Source organism: Aedes albopictus, chromosome 3 (assembly GCF_035046485.1).
Source record: "Aedes albopictus strain Foshan chromosome 3, AalbF5, whole genome shotgun sequence".
Lineage (NCBI taxonomy): Eukaryota > Metazoa > Arthropoda > Insecta > Diptera > Culicidae > Aedes > Aedes albopictus.
The window spans coordinates 383,531,313-383,548,594 of NC_085138.1; the positions used below are offsets into that span (position 1 = coordinate 383,531,313).

General features: G+C 45.0%; 1 protein-coding gene across 3 annotated transcripts in view; it reads left to right on the top strand.

Moving 5' to 3' along the window:
* LOC109400789 (mucin-5AC) overlaps positions 1-17,282 on the top strand; it is a 232,592-nt gene that overhangs the window by 214,104 nt on the left and 1,206 nt on the right. Inside the window, exons 6-10 of one of the 3 annotated variants that reach the window (XM_029875322.2) lie at positions 2,484-4,622; positions 4,978-5,151; positions 5,207-6,121; positions 6,183-6,419; positions 6,480-7,382. In XM_029875322.2, coding sequence (XP_029731182.2) covers positions 2,484-4,622; positions 4,978-5,151; positions 5,207-6,121; positions 6,183-6,419; positions 6,480-7,382 — 4,368 coding nt within the window. The remainder of the gene's footprint in view (positions 1-2,483; positions 4,623-4,977; positions 5,152-5,206; positions 6,122-6,182; positions 6,420-6,479; positions 7,383-17,282) is intronic. The other 2 variants (XM_029875323.2, XM_029875324.2) reach the window with 2 other exon arrangements.

The following is a 17,282-nucleotide window of genomic DNA, read 5'->3' on the forward strand; positions in this document are numbered from 1 at the left end:
ACAATGGTTTTTTACGGCTGGCTCGTAGGGCCTGACACCAACCCCCTACTTTCCGGAGGACCATAGTGCACAGTTGAGCTTAGAGTCCTTCCCTGGCACTCGGACGTAGATCAGCCACCCCTAACATGGGGATCAGACGCTGTTGTGAGCCGCTCCTCCTGGAGGTTATTCGCTCAGGTTTGCCGAAGCAAACCCCCCCTTCCCTGTCAGCCTACGACCAAAGTTCCCACCGGGAGGTAGGGATAGGAGTTGCTGGGCAGAGGCTAGTGGATCACAATGGCATCTGAATTGCGCAGCATATCCAGCCTTTACCGTGCCCATGATGTCCAATAATTCATCGACCGTCAAATAATGAGGTAGTTTTTAGTGAGGACCGAAGCTATGTTAGACGCTGCTTCCAGGTCGACTCACAATTTTTCTGCCTGATACCTAGTTATTCAAATTAATGAAAAACTTTCGCTACATAATTCGAAAAATTCCATGAAAAGCATACACAACTCTTAGGAAAACTAGTCACACCCTACTGCGGTAGAATTGTTGTAACTGCTGCTGTCCGTCCATACATCCCTTCCCTTATAAGTGCTGCGGGAAGCAACGACCCGAGCGAATGAGCGCCATAACAATTCATCTATTCTTGTCGTAAAATTGATGGATTGAGCTTCATTGTTTTGTGTACGTATCCATTCCATGCTGCAATACACTACTAGGTATATCTACACACTCCATAGGAGGACCACTCGTTACACAGGACCCTATGGGTATTGATGATGGAGCGGGTACATGGAGAGGAGGAGAGCGTAGTGCTCCGCAAACAGATAGGACAACCCACAACATCGTGCTAAATTGGGGCGATGAGCTGTGTGTGGGTGCGTTGTTTGTTAGGCGGGAGGCGAGGGTGTTTTGTAGCTATTTTCAGTACTAACAACATCTATGATCGCATAATACCAGTCAGTGTTTTGTCGTTCGCTGTCAATATATAATCCATATTTACAGCCATGTAGTTCATTGTCATTCGATAGAGAAAAAGGATTGTTTTTTGGGACGTGTTTGTATAATGATGGGATTACGCTCCACTATTGTCAGATTGATGCGGAGCGATACCGTGTACTATTATGAGTTATGAGATTTTAAGCATTAAATGGTAAACTTAATAAATCAATTTGGATGTTAAAAACTTTTTAAACCTAAACACATGATTTTCTTAACAAATTTTGGATTCCACCATGAGCATCTAATTTATTAATATTATTCGTAATTCTAATGTTTCATCAAGATTTACTTTTGACTGGTACATTAAGCAAAGATTCGATTGTAATAAGGTGTATTGAACCCATATGAATATATTGACATATTCTTTATTTTAAAAAGATTAGGTATAAAGTTTCTTTCGCTTATGCTATACATTTTCAAGAAGTCAAGAATTGCCATCCATCTTTCTCCGTAAGTACAAATCAAACTTCAATGTAAACAGAATAATCTACACTTCTCTGCTACTGTAGTACTAGTGTAGTAGAAGTAGATATACTAACGATATCTAGAATGAAAGCAATTGACTAATAAACGAGTGCTAACTCGCTAGATTGCTGTTGGAAGGCGCACATCCCGTATCTTAACCGTAGAAGATTGGCTCTTTTCACCACTGACTGACTGACTCGGTGGAACGTCGTGCAATGAAATCATATCTGTTGGTGTATCCGTACGTAGAGCAGCTCACCGTTGTTGCTTCCTATCGTTAGCAAAATTAAATTTTCATCTACTTATTCACCGCATCCACTGCATCACCGCCACCTAACCACCCCGTAGAGCTAGCAGGTGTATCAAGGAGCAGTGTGGCATGTAGCAGCTCGACACCCAAGTGCAGTACTGCCATGCCGGTTCGCTAGATCTTATATGCATATTAAGTTTTATGTAACTCGATTAGTTTTACTGCAACAACTATCGTTAGTTCTACTTTTGCCGAGCGGGGAGACCAGATCGCGAAGCTGCAACGCAACAACCACCGTCACAAACACACACACCTCAGAGTTCTCCTCGTTTTCTCTGATTGCAGGGTAACAACACCACCACCAAAACCTCCGCGACACTGAAGCACGTTTGGAAAGTTCTGTCCACCTCTATCTGCTCTTTCTTGTCCTTCCTTACCGGGAAATTGGCCAGTTTTTCCGCGTCCTAAACTTTTCTTGCTCTCTGTCTCTCTGTCAATTAGGAAGAATCATGTCTTATCTTCGTTTCTAATTTAATTCAACTTGAAGCGCACAACCGCATGAACACATACACTCTCTCACACACACAAGTTCACCCAAGCGTCGAAAAACTCGTTCAACGCTTGAATGACGCTGACACGCTCTCTTCTCAGATATCTGCATTGTATAAACAGTAAATTTCGAAACGATATTCTTACATATCTCATAGACGCTTCCTTGAACTTGTTCTAGTTTTTTTTCTAAATCGAATCAATACCGACTTACCTGCATTCCTTTCAGGCAAAGGTTAGACTTGAAGGCCACTCTTTGCTAACGACTGCTAACGCTTCCACCGCCTACACCACCAATACCATCAGCACAACCGCCAACAACAGCACCTTCCCTTCCAGTGCGGCAGCACTCGCTAACGAAATAGATGTCGACGATGGGGAAGAAGGAGAAGTTGTCGAAGATGGGGAAGGAGAAGGAGAAGGGGGGTTGCTGCTCGGCCAAAGCCGTCCCCATAGACTTCGGATGGCTCCCTTGGACGAGGACGGCAATGACAGTGGAAGCGAGCGCGAGGTGGAACCAGTGGCCGCCGGGTTAACCCAGAGTCGTATCGATGTCGACACGCCGAACCATGTGCCCTCGGTGACCGTATCGATCTTCAGTGCCCTCTCGGAGATCCTCTCGCAGCCAACAGAAAGTTTACCATTTTTGTCTTCTAGCACCGATGCACCGGCACCTCCCTCTTCTTCTAGCACTTCGACGACAACTACTACGACAACAACCACCACCACCACCACAACTACCACTACCACCACCACAACCACGCCCAAGCCAAGCACTTTGCGAAAACCTTCGGCCAAGGTACTGGAAGTTGGTAGCACCTCAGCTATGCCCATTGCGTTGGTCGCAACGCCTGTACATACTAGCGAACCAATCGATATTACCACTATTGTAAATAATACTCCCGCAGAGGGGACCACTAGCGTCCAGCCCACTACGGCGGTGGTGGACAGCGTACGCCCCGAGTCAAGCATGTTATCCGAAACGGGTGAACTCATTAACACCAACGATTTGGAAAGTGTTTTCCGACCGAGATTCCTGGAATCCGAAGAATACGAAGTCCCAATCCCTACCTCAACCGAACGTTCCTCAGCCATAAGTGCTAGCGATCCTTTGTTGAACGACCTTTCTCCTTTCTCTCAGACCCCCAAATCCCCAGAAACCACCACTGCTCCTACTACGGTCACTGTTGAGGAACCTACAAGTACCATGACCATTGCCGCTACCGAGAGCATGCTAACGAAGTCGCCCACTAACACGCCACTAACCGAAAGCGCCGATCCCTCGACCTACCCCACAACGACTCCTTCGGTTCCCACGACTACGGTTCAATCGACCTCCACGGCTCCGTCGTTTGCTTTGGACATCCGTAGTGGAAATTCGGAAACACAGCCTGCGCCATCTACCACGCCAACCGAGCCAGAAAACACTTTCATGCCTAGCACTGCTACTCCTAGTCCCATTGATACCACCCCCTTCATCACCGCCAATGCCATCACCACCGATGCCATCGCCTTGCTCACCACCACAACCACGAACAACAACAGTAGTGCTATGCTTTCAAACTTACCTGATGCGGCAAGTGTCTCAGATTCGCTCGCTTACACTAACGTTACTAAATCACCACCACTGACTCACACCGAACTACCGACAACTGCATCACCAACGACAACTGCTGAGCCGCCAACGACAACTACGGAGTCGGAACAGACGACCATCACCACGATCGTGACATCGGCCCCAATGACCGTAAGTAGGACTACCGAATCGTTTCAAAATTCCTTCGATGCCACGATGGCTGCCCCTTCTCGGTTCCCTTACATTGTAACCCCCCAAGTGCGAATCCTAACATCCGAAACTCCCTCCGAGTACCACCCAAGATTTGCCGTGCGTCCTTCCATTGCTGGGGCTGCACAGAGTTCCACCACCACCACGAGCACTTCTAGCACCACCACTATCACAAGTGCACCGCCTCTGGTCACAAGCAGCCCTCGCACCGCAGAACTAACAACGCCAAAGCCTAGATCACGCGGAATCGTTGTTTACGGTATCCTCCCGAACAATACAGTCATCCGACGAATCATCGGTGGAGACGACGAACCAACAACCACCACCGAGAACCCTCGTATCGTGTATGGTATCTACCCTAACGGTACCATTGTCCGTCGCTATCCAAATGGAACCATCGTTCCTGACCTCCCTCGACAACGTGGACGCGTAGAAATCACCGATATTGATCCTCGCCAACTACGGGACCCAAACAGCTCCATCTACCAAGAATCTTCCACCGTGTCCACCAGCACCACCACAACTGCATCCCCAACTAGAACCACCACTACCTCTACCACTACCATTCCGAACGAAACTACGGTACATACGGAAACTCAAGTTTGCTCACGCACGTGTCCCACAGTAGAACGCTTTGCGCAACCGTAGTAGTCGTCGCAACGTAGATTGTCTTCAAGCAAGCATGCCTCCGGGTTTCACCCTCTCGGATAATCGTCGCCACACGCTCTCATCCACATTGATTGCATGCGTACACTAAACCCTCCAAAGCATCCCGCTTTCGCACTGACACCGATCACCTTACTAGTCATAACGTTAGAAATATTGTTGTCTAATCATTGCCGCTTCTTATAGATTGTAGTAGTGCAAATTTGAACGAGCTTTTGATGAACTTGTCGTTTTAACAGATTTTCTTTTATGTTTGTCTTGGGGTCTACAGGGGACTACAGCAATAATTGATCTATTGAGAAAGTACAACGAGGACAACCAATTGGACACAAAGGTTAAGTCGGACAATGTGTTCAGCTTGGCGATGAGTCGTGGCTCCAAAGGTGGAAGCAATTCGAAGAAGACCGATGGCCCAACAAAGGTCTCCCTGGACATTGATTTCACGGTAAGTTGATTTGCGTTTCTAAAGGATACACTTTCTAGCGTTTTTGCATTTTTAGACGAGCAAACCTAAGGAAGAGGTTCGAATAAACCGCCCCAATGCTCCGGATTTGATTTACCGCTGGAAACCAACGACTGATAGTGAAGAGATTATCGCCGTTGTTTCAAGCACAGAGGACGTAGCAATATCTGATAACACCGTTCCTGACAACGTGATAGAGTTCAAGAGCATACCAATGTCGAGTACGGAGTCGATGCTGGATCGTATAGTATCAACCTCACAGCCTGAGCTACCCACTAAAATCTCGAAGGACGTTGAACTGCGTATCTCTTCTGATATGAAAGCACCCAGTCAATCCACGAAGACGGAAGTTTCAGAACTTAACAATTTTATAACTTCTACGTTACTTCCTGTCACTGAAATGCCGATGACGTCGACGACTACGGAGCGTACTACCACCACCTCAACAACCAGTACGACTCGTATGCCAACGACTACACCCAAACCTACCACTACAACTTCGACAACGACAACAACAACCTCAGCTCCCACCACGACTTTCCGAAGTTCTTCGTTTGTAACTACAACCAAGCCCTCCAGAAGAAACTCCCAAATCGAACAACTAGAAACCAACTTGCGGCTTCTTCAGCAATTCCTTGCTGGTAACCAGAGGGACATTGCTGCAACAAAAGCTGTCACGCAACCTACTACCGTGGCTAGCAGCTCCACATCTACAACAACTCCTAAGTCCACTACTACGACCAGTACGACTACCACGACCACGACAACAACTACAACCACTCCGAAACCTACGACTACAACAACACCAAGTACCACAACAACTACCATCCCAACAACAACTCGCGCCAAATCGAAAGACAATAGTCGCCTTAGCCAGAACTCAGTGATTGCTCCGACAACTCAACGACCCAGAACCACAACCTTCTCCGATGCGGACGATTTAGCATTCTTGGTGAGACATACCATTCCATCCATATGACAACCAATGAATAAAATGTTCCTTTTCATCACAGCGTCAATTGGCGAAATTTTTGAACGGAGGTCAAGTTCCGGGTCAAACCACCAGAAGAACAACGAAGAAACCGAAGCCTACAACGACGACAACAACTAGTACAACTACGACGACCACCACGCCGCGGCCAACAACAACAACAACCACAACCACGTCCACAACTCTCCGGCCAACGACAACTCTGCCGCTGAGTACGGTGATCGTCGATAAAGAAGATTCAGACTTTCTGAATGATGTGGTGAGTTTCAAGGGTGTTTCATTCAAGTTTTACCGCCTTTTATAACTCCATCCCTTTCAGCGTAAACTACCGAACTTTGCCACTCCCAATCCACTGGTTGATAGCTCTCTGGCAAACCGAATCCTCCAGCTGGCGATCAACCGGGATCCGAAAAGTATTTCAGTCAGCAACACACTCAACGGAGTACCATCAACTCAGAAACCTCCGACCCTTTCGCCTACCGAAGTCGAGCAGACAAAGAAACAGCTCGACAAGGAACTCCAGTCTTACAACAACGATCTTCGGCTCTTATCAAGCCTTCTCGGGCGTCCCATAACTAGCAAGGACCTGCCAACCCTAACCAAGCAGCTGGCCCCGGCTCCAAGACCTACCACGACTTCAACCACAACGTCAACGACCACCTCCACCACCACAACTCGTCGTTCACCTCCAGCCGATCCTCTTGTCCTTCAACAGCTGCTTCTCCGCCAGCAACAACAGCACAACTCTAGTCCCGCTGTTGCCGAATCCACCGAACTGTACGGAAAGTCCAACGAAGCCATCCTCGCAACGGTCCTGAAGCAACGCGGAATCAGCCCCGTCAACACCAACGCCAATCTGGAGGAGATCCTGGCCAAGATATCGCCTCGCACCAACGGCGACCAGCCGGTCACGGTTCAGCCGATCATCACCACTGCGCGGCCAAGGCCACGGACTGCGCGTCCTCCAGAGCCACAACCGCCACCGCTGCGCTCCTCACGACCCATTCTCGACGGTCTGTCGTGGCTGTGGCGAGAGTGGCAGGCTACTGCGCCGCAACCCCGCCAGCGTCCTGGCGGGTATTCGACGGCAGGTGGGGCACCACCGCCCAGTACGTTCGGGCTGAGTGGAGGACTCGGCGGTGGTGGTGGCGGCGGTGGGTTTGGTGGTGGAGGTCGACCCCAATCGCAGGCGTTCCGCGACGAGGGACTCGATCCTGATGCCGTGAGTATCTTTGTAGGGCGCCAACTGGCATAAAATTGAGCGGTTTTAGGGGTATATGTTTGAGAAAGTAGTCTTGTAGTTTCCAAAAGGAAGGCTCGCCGAAACTTTCCAAGAGGAATTCCATCAGATGTTGCCTAGATCAACTTTCCTACCAGAAATTCTCCAGAAACGGTCCTAGAATATCTTATCCCGTTGCTTTCCGGTGAAACTGTTTCATAGCAAACTGCCTATATTAGAGGTTTCCTAGGCGAACTCCTACAATTGATTTCTTATTTCTAGAAAAGTGTGTTCTAAAGTTTTAAAGTGTGTTATAAAGTTTTCGTCAGAGGACACCTCCAGAACTTCCCTGCAGAGATAACTTTGTTAGTTTTCTGGAGCAATTTTATCTGAAATTTTATGGAGAATTACCCCAGAGAGCCTCCCAATCGAATTTGTCAGCAAAACTTCCTGAACGATTGCATTCAGAACTTTACTGGGCGAACTCCTCTAGAGTCTAGAAGCTCCCAGAAGGAACTGGTTTCAAAGTTTGCTGTAGGCGAATCTCTCGGAGTTCCCTTTAAAACTATCATGGAGGAACTCGTCTTTGAAAATAATATATTCGCTCCTAAGAGTTCTCCAGCTCATGGAAGATCTGTTCCAAGTGGAACGGTTCAGCTCCGAGATGAATTCTTTAGCTACCAGTTCCGAGAGGAGCTCTTCAGCCGTCTCCCAGAGGAGCTCTCCAGCCAGTTCCCAAAGAAGTTTTTCGGCTAACTCACAGAGGTGATCTTCAGCCAACTTCCGGAGGAGCTCCTCAGCAATCTCCAAGAGGAGCTCTTCAGTCAGTTCCCAGAGGTGCTCTTCAGCCAACTCCCAGAGGCGCTCTTCAGTCAGCTCCCATAGGAGCTCTTCAGTCAGCTTCTTTACGAGCTCTTCAGGAAACTTCCAGATGTGTCCTCAAGCCAGCACCCAGAGGAACTCTTCATCCAGCTCCCAGAGGCGCTCTTCAGTCAGCTCCTAGAGGAGCTCTTCAGCCATCTCCCAGAGGAGCTGTTCAGCCAGCTCCCAGAGAAGCTCTTCAGTTAGCTCTCGGAGGGGATCTTCAGCCAATTTCCAGAGGAGCTTTTCAGCCAGATCCCAGAGAAGCTCTTCTGCCAGCTCCTTGAGGAGCTCTTCCGTCAGCTCCCAGAGGTGCTCTTCAGTCAACTCCCAGAGGCGCTCTTCAGTCAGCTCCCAGAGGAGCTCTTCAGTCAGCTTCATTACGAGCTCTTCAGGAAACTTCCAGAGGAGCTCTTCTGCCAGCTCCCAAAGGAGCTATTTAGTCAGCTCCAAGGGGTTCTCTTCAGCCAACTCCCAGACGAGCTCTTCATGCCAGCTCCCTGCGAAGCTCTTCATGCCAGCTCCCAGAGAAGCTCTTCATGCCAGCTCCCAGAGAAGCTCTTCAGTTAGCTCCCAGAGGGGATCTTCAGCCAACTTCCAGAGGAGCTTTTCAGCCATATCCCAGAGAAGCTCTTCTGCCAGCTCCTTAAGGAGCTCTTCCGTCAGCTTCCAGAGGTGCTCTTCTGCCAACTCCCAGAGGCGCTCTTCAGTCAGCTCCCAGAGGAGTTCTTCAGTCAGCTTCTCTACGAGCTCTTCAGGAAACTTCCAGAGGAGCTCTTCTGCCAGCTCCCAAAGGAGCTATTTAGTCAGCTCCAAGGGGTTCTCTTCAGCCAACTCCCAGAGGAGCTCTTTAGTAAGTTCCCATAGGAGCTCTTCAGCCAGCTTCTTTATGAGCTCTTCAGGAAGCTCCCAGAGGCGCTCTTCAGTCAGCTCCCAGAAAAGTTCTTCAGTCAGCTCCCAGAGAAGTTCTTCAGTCAGCTCCCAAAGGAGCTTTTCAGCCAGTTCCTAGAGGAGCTCTTCAGCTAGCTCCCAGAGAAGCTCTTCATGCCAGCTCCCAGCGAAGCTCTTCATGCCAGCTGCCAAAGGAGCTCTTCAGCCAGCTGTCAGAAGAGCTCTTCAGCCAGCTCCCAGAGGAGCTCTTGAGCCAACTCCCAGAGGCGCTCTTCCGTCAGCTCCCAGAGGAGCTCTTCAGCCGGCTCCCAATGAGCTTTTTGGCAATTTCCTAGAGGAGCTCTTCAGCCAGCTCCCAGAGAAGTTCACAATGTTAGCTGCCAGAGGAGTTCTTCAGCCAGTTCCCAGAGGAGCTGTTCAGACAGGTCCCTGATCAGCTTTTCAGCCAACTCCGAGATGAGCTCTAGATGAGCTCTTCAGCCAGTTCCCAGAGAACCACTCCAACAAGCTCCCAAAGGAGCTCTCAGTCTGCTCCCAGAGAAACTCTTCGACCAGCTCCAGGAGGAGATGATCAGCCAGCTCCCAGAGGAGCTCTTTAGCCAGCTCCCTTAGCAGATCTTCAGTCAGCTCCCAAAGGAGCTTTTCAGCCAGCTTCCAGAAGAGCTCTTTATCCAGCTCCCAAAGCAGCTTTTCACCACTGCTCAAAGAAGAGCTCATAAGCCCACTCCCAGAGGAGCTCTTCAGCCAGCTCCTAGTGTAGCCCTCAGCCTGCTCCCGCGCTTCAGCCAGCTCCCAAAGGAGCTCTTCAGCCAGCTCCCAGAAGAGCTCTTTAGCCAGCTCCATAAGAAGCTGTTCAGCCAGCTTCCAGAGAAGCTCATAAGCCCACTCTTAGAGAAGCTTCCAAAGGAACACTTCTGCCAGCTCCCAGAAGAGCTTTTCATCAAACTCCCAGTGGAGCTCTTCAGCCAGATTCCAGAGAAGCTCTTCAGCTAGCTCCCAGAGGAGCTCTTCAGCTTCCAGAGAAGCTCTTCAGCTTTCAGAGAAGCTCTTCAGCTAGCTCCCAGAGGAAATCTTCAGGCAGTTCCCAGAGGAGCTCTTCAGCCAGCTCCCAAAGGAGCTCTTTAGCCAGCTCCCAGAAAAGCTTAACCTTCGATCATTCGGCTACTCGGTGGTCTTAGCGTTTACAAATGCGACATACTTTATGGAGTTTGCGTCTGCTTCTGATGCTGAGTCTGATGGTGGTCTCTTGAGCAATGAGTTTCGAAGAGAGCATAATAACTAGATCATATCAACATCCACCAGAGCTTCACCAGACTGTTTAGATCTAGATGGAACTTTTAGCTCCGAAATGAAATTGTTATCCGTTTTGCTTTATCAGACACTGTTCCACTACGAGACGAATTGTTCGACTCTGGGGAGTTTTGCTGAACTCCGGGAGAATGTTTAGGCCCGGGAGGAAATATTTAACTCAAAAAATTACTGTTTAACTCTGGGAGGAGCTCTTCAGCTCAGGGAAAACTGTTCACCTTCGAGAAGACTGTTTCTCTCCGTACGAAATTATTTCTTATCGGAAAGAACTATTCCACTTCAGGCGGAAAAGTTCGGATTCAGGAGGTACAGCTCAGCTCCAGCAGGAAGAAATTGTCCAGTTTCTAGAAGGGACTATTTAGCTCCAGAACATATTATTCATCTCCGGGAGAAACGTTCAGCACCTAAAGGAGGAGCTATTTAGCTCTGGAGAGAGCTGTTTAGTTTCTTGTTGCACTGATTAAAGGAACTATGAAGCTCCTTGAGCTTTTTAAATTTCTAGTAGAGGGACTGTTCATCCATTTTGTCTAGTGGAACGGGTATCCGGCTAGTGACTAAAGCTTTTGATTCTCATTCCATTTGGGTAACTTTCTCGACTTTCTGTGTATCATTTGGCTTACCAACCAATTAACTAATTTAAGCAACGGCAGGCAAAGAAAGCCTTTTATTAATAACTGTGGAAATATTCAAAGAACATAGTGTTGAAAGTGTTGAAAAGAGTCAGGCCAAGAGCATCCGGCTCCGGGAAGAGCGATTCACCTCCGAGAGGATCTCTTCAGCTCCAGTAGGAATTGTTAAGCTCAGGGAGGAGCAGTGCCGCCTCGTAAAGCATTGTTTAACCTTCATCCAGCCAACGTACATTTTCCACCTTCGGAAAAGCACAAAAATGTTCATAACTTTTTTGTTTTTCGATGGATTTTGATGAAATTTTCACAACTTCCTGAAAAACTCTTCTAGTTTATGCTGCCAGGGAAATGAGTGCCTGGACCACATGGTTCCGGAATTATTCCGGATTGTCTTGGGGTACCAAAATTGGCCACATACTTTGCGCAACATTTATCTCAAGATCCCGATGAGGTAGAAGTATAGTGTCTTCGGCGAATTTGTTCAGAAGGTTAAGAACTAACTGGCAACGGCGACTTTGGTTCGCGATTCGGCCGCTAGGCGGCGCCAGTGTCAACAATGTTCAAACCCTCATATCTCAGAAACCTGATAAGATAGAATGATACTGTCTTCGGCAAAATTCTTCAGCAAGCTCAGAACTATCTGATAGTAAAGTCTTTGGTTTCTGATTTATCCGCTAGGTGGCGCATTGTGTCTAGAAATTCAAACACGTATATCTCGATACCCTAATGAGGTACAAGCATGTCGTTTCCAGCAAAGTTGTTCAGCAGGCCAAGAACTATCCGGCAATGGCGTCTTTGGTTCGAGAACCGTCCGCTAGGTGGTGCCAGGGTCATAAACCTTCAAACTTCTATATCTCAGAATCCTGATAAGATAGAATGATGCCGTCTTCAACCAAGTTCTTCAGCGAGCTAAAAACTGTCTGATAGTTGAGTCTTTGATTCGTGATTGTTTCGCTAGGTTATTCGCTACACCGTCTTTGACCCCCTGCAGACAAATTTTGTCACCCCACAATACTGCTCCATTTTTTCTTCCGGGAATGTTTAATGGGAGTCCTAGAATGTCTGATGGGAGTGCTAGATGAAATCCTGGGGAAATTTCCAGAGGAATCCCCGGAGGAATTCCTAGAGGATTTCCCGGAGGAATTTCTGGAGGATTTCCTAGAGGATTTCCTAGAAGATTTCCCGGAGGAACTTCTGGAGGATGTCATAGAAGAATTCCCGGAAGATTTCCTGAAGAAATTCCTGGAGGAAGTTCTTGAGGAATTCCCAGTGAGATTCTTGGAGAAATTCCCAGTGGAATTCCCGGAGAAATTCCTGGAAAAAAGAGTTCCTGTAGGAATTCCCGGAGACATTCCCGAAAAAAGGGCGACAAAATTTGTCTACAGGGGGTCAAAGACGGTGTTAAAGTATTCCCTCTTGGACCACCGTACTCGACCGTCTACTATTCCAAATTGCTCTTGGCTTGCTGAACAACTATGCTGACAATGGAAAACTTCTTGTTCATTAGGGTGTTCATACAAATATTTTCTTAATACTAGACGGAACCTATCGAATAATATCAGAACCAAGGACTCCAGATACGTCTTACTTCCTCTTAACTTTCGGAACAATTTGCTGGACGTTTTCCGATTTTTGAGATAATATTGTTTGAATGTTTTGATTGCTGGTGTCACATAGCGTCGCTATTGCCGGATAGATCTCAACCTGCCGAACAATTTTACAGAAAACGCCATGCTTTTAGCTTATTACTGTAACGAAATACACGTGTTTAAATTTTATACACAAGGTGCCACCTAGCGAATAAATCTCGAATCAAAGACTCAACTACCAGACAGTTTTTAGCTTGCTAAAGAACTTTGTTGAAGACGGCATCCGCCTATCTTATCAGAATTCTGAGATATAGAAGTTTGAAGATTTTTGACCCTGGCGGCACCTAGCGGATGATTCTCGAACCAAAGACTAAACTATAAGATAGTTCTGAGCTTGCTGAAGAATTATGCCGAAGACAGTATCACTCTATCTTATCAGGTTTCTAAGATATGAGGGTTTGAACATTGTTGACACTGGCGACGCCTAGCGGCGGAATCGTGAACCAAAGTCGCCGTTGCCAGTTAGTTGTTAACCTTCTGAACAAATTCGCCGAAGACACTATACTTCTACCTCATCGGGATGCGGTTGCGCAAAGTTTGTGGCCAATTTTGGTACCCCAAGACAATCCGGAATAACTCCGGAACCATGTGGACCAGGCACCCATGTCCCCGGCAACATAAACTAGAAGAGTTTTTCAGGAAATTGTGAAAATTTCATCAAAATCCATCGAAAAACAAAAAAGTTATGACCATTTTTGTACTTTTCCGAAGGTGGAAAATGTACGTTGGCTGGATGAAGGTTATCTCCGAAAGGAAATGTTCAGCTTTGGAGTGAACTGTACAGCTCCAGCATAAGCTATTCAGCTGTTCGAGGCTCTATTTAGCTCCATTAGGAATTATCCAGCTCCCAGCGGATGTGCTTAGTTACCAAAAGAACTATTCAGCTTCCAACTCTGTTTAGTTTCTTAAGGAACTGTTTAGCTCCAGTAGGAATTTATCAGCTCCGTGAGGTTCTGTTTATCTTCATTGAGGAATTCCACGGAGTCATGTCAGTCGATCCTGAGCGACCATTTCAAAAATATCTGAAACTTTGCACAGTTTTTCAATTTCATCTAAATCGCCATTTTTCTATATTAAACCTTCATATTCACTCACGACTTACTTTTCACAAGGGTGTATGCGAAAATAGTTCAAAAATATTCTAAAAGCTGTACAGAAAAAACGGATTGTTCGATTGTTATGATTTTTTCAGCAAAGTTAGATAACTAAATGATGATTCCTTAGAAAATATACACTGTAAAAACATATTTTTTTACTTTAAAAAAATATGATCTTTGTCACAAAAACTCAAATATCTCAAAACCCTATCTTTTTACCAACGTCAATATTTTTGGGGAAATGGACCATTATATCAGCTATCTACCATAAAATTTTGGTGATGGTAAACTGATAAACAAAAAAGTTATGACATTTCGAACATTTCACAATTTTTACATTTAGTAACAATTTTTTTTTCCTGTGTAAATTATTTCGAGAATTATATTTTGATGCTGATTTTATTGTAAAGGCTACCGCCTGAATTAAACAAGTTGTTTGCATGATATTTTTGTTTGATTATTCGTAATTACTATAGTATCTATTTGAAACTTAGACGCGATCCAGTGTTGTGATAAAAAATATTGAGAGTGTCATACTTTTTATTGTACGTGACTGGTGAAAAAATTCCTTGTTAGTGTTGAAAAGCTGTTGATTATAAGAAAAATGGAATTAAACTTATTTTTAAGACAAAAGCTGTATAATAAAAGTTTTATATACGCGTATACGTCTAGTTTATCTGCAAAAAAAAAAAAACCTCTTAGAGAACAGACTTTATGATCGGAAGAATGCGAGTAACTTCAACAACAACAAATGCATGAAAGGTACATACCACAGACAAACAGACGAAACGCCTAGAACAATTTTCGTGAAAATCCATCGCCCAGTTCACACTACCACCACCTGGTGTAAATGTTTCACGAAACACTGCGTTGTGCAATATCGTCATCAGAAGGCGCTAGTGTGAAACGTCAAACACGCTATTTTTTTCTCGCTCATCGGCTGTGCTGGCAACGCACAGAGCGCTGCAACACATGCACAAATGACCGAATGTGTTTAAAATGTGTGCGCGCCACACACATTCCATGTGTTCCCGGCCTCATACTCATTTTTGTGCGGCTCGGTGGAAACGGAACAATCAAACGTCTCCCGAGCCGCGGCCAAACAGTTTGGCACATGTAAACATGAGGTGGATTTTCGGAATTTTTTCCATCGAAGAGCTGGAAAGCAGATGGAAATGGAAATGTTTTTGACGCATTTCCAACTGCTTCAGCTGCTCGATCGAAAAAACCCCTGAAAATCATGAAAATGACATGAATTTTTAAATTGCCCCAAAATAAAAACAAACATGGAATCGGATTCCATATTCCAGCCGTTCCAAAAATGTGTGTTTTCCGCACATGGGAAGGCTTCATGCACCCGAACACATGAATGTGTACGACCCATGCAACACACAAAATGTGCGGCATGTAAAGAGGGTCGATTTGAGAGCGACCAACACAGCCGCTGTGTCGGTGTGAGTTAGCGTGAACGCACGATGGGCGCTCTTCTGGTTATGAAAGCCACAACCAAGATTCAAAATGATCGTTAAAAGCGTGGTCAATGAAAATTTCGTCAGTGTTACGTTTGTTTGTCTGTATACATACCATGACAATGCTAATGCTAATGCTTAAGAATTTTATAGTAATTTTTTTCTTCAGCCAAGCAAACAACACCAAACTAGTCAGTTAAAACTAATAAGTGATTTTGTTTATTATAATCTAACGAACAACATGAACAGTCGCTTTCTCAAAGGTCTTCAACTCAAAGTCTTCAACTCTTGTAGACCGTTTGATGAAAAAAAAATGTTCAAAAGAGTTACGAAATCTCACCGAAAGCACCATAGATAAACTGAAAGAGACTGGTTATGCCCAAATGTCCACATTGAATACAAATTTACGCATTTGCACGTCCTGCCGTCTAGACTTTGACAAACGAGCCATCTGTATATCATCGGTAAAGCAGGGCGCAGGAAGTTCGAAAACGACAACAACTAAGAAATTTCCAGAAGTGCTAAGTGCAGAGAGTCATGCCACCGTACCACCAGCGACATCTGTTTAAACAATTTAATCACGCCCCTTTTCAAAAATGTTTTGAAATATTCTTCAACATCTATATCCATTTCAATATTTTCAACGTTGCAAAACACGCTTTCAACATTCATCTTGAAGAAGAGGGAAAACACTTATCCTCAAATGTAACAGCAAAATAATGAATAAACGACTAATGCGCGGAGGGCGTGGTAAATTCGGAACATTACTGTATATATAATATACATAATACATAATAAAAAACAGCTTGGTTTACTCACGCAAGGCCATTTACAATAAAATCAGCATCAAACTGCGATTTCCGGCCGAAATAATTTACACAAAAAAAAAATTATTACTAAATGTGAAAATTGTGAAATGTTTGAAGTGTCATAACATTTTTGTTTATTAGTTTATCATCACCAAATTTTTATGGTAGATTGCTAATACAATGGACCGTTTTCCCTAAAATATTACGTTGGTAAAAAGATAGGGATTTGAGATATTTGAGTTTTTGTGACAAAAATGATATTTTTTAATGTTAAAAAAGATTTTTTTCACAGTGTATATTTTCTTAGGAATCACCATTTAACTATCTAACTTTGCTGAACAATAAAATCAGCATCAAACTGCGATTTCTGACCGAAATAATTTACACAGAAAAAAATATTTACCAAATGTGAAAATTGTGAAATGTTTGAAATGTTATAACTTTTTTGTTTATTAGTTTACCATCACCAAATTTTTATGGCAGATTGCTAATACAATGGACCGTCTTCCCTACAAAAAATTACGTTGGTAAAAAGAAGGGTTTTGAATTATTTGAGTTTTTGTGGCAAAAAATATATTTTTTCATGTTAAAAAAGATTTTTTTTCACAGTGTATATTTTCTTAGGAATCACCATTTAGTTACCTAACTTTGCTGAAAAATTCATAGCAATCGAACAAACCATTTTGGCTGTGCAGATTTTTGAATATTTTTGAACCATTTTCACATACACCCTTTTGAAAAGTTAGTCGTGATTCAAAATAAAAATTTGATATCGAAAAATGGCGATTTAGATGGAACTGAAAAACTGTGCAAAGTTTCAGTTCAATAAAAAATCATGAATTAAAAAAATTCCCTAATTTTGATGCTGTTGCTTGGAATCGCTCCATTAGGAACTGTCCACCTGCCAGATAGTGTACAGTTGCTGGAAAAACTATTCAACTTTTGACACTATTCAGTTTCTGGAGTCACCACAGTTTAGCTCCGATTAGATTTCTTCAGTGCCGAAAGGCAGCGTAAAGCTCCGAATTGAAACGTCCAGCCTCTGAAGGAGCTGACCAGCTCTCGCAGGCGAATCAGAGGAACTGTTCAGCTTTTTGACTCCCAGATGATGTGTCCATTCGCCGGAAGAACTATTCAGCTTTTGTTCAACTCCAGTTAGGACTATTCAGTCAGGACAAATGGGCTGTTAGCTC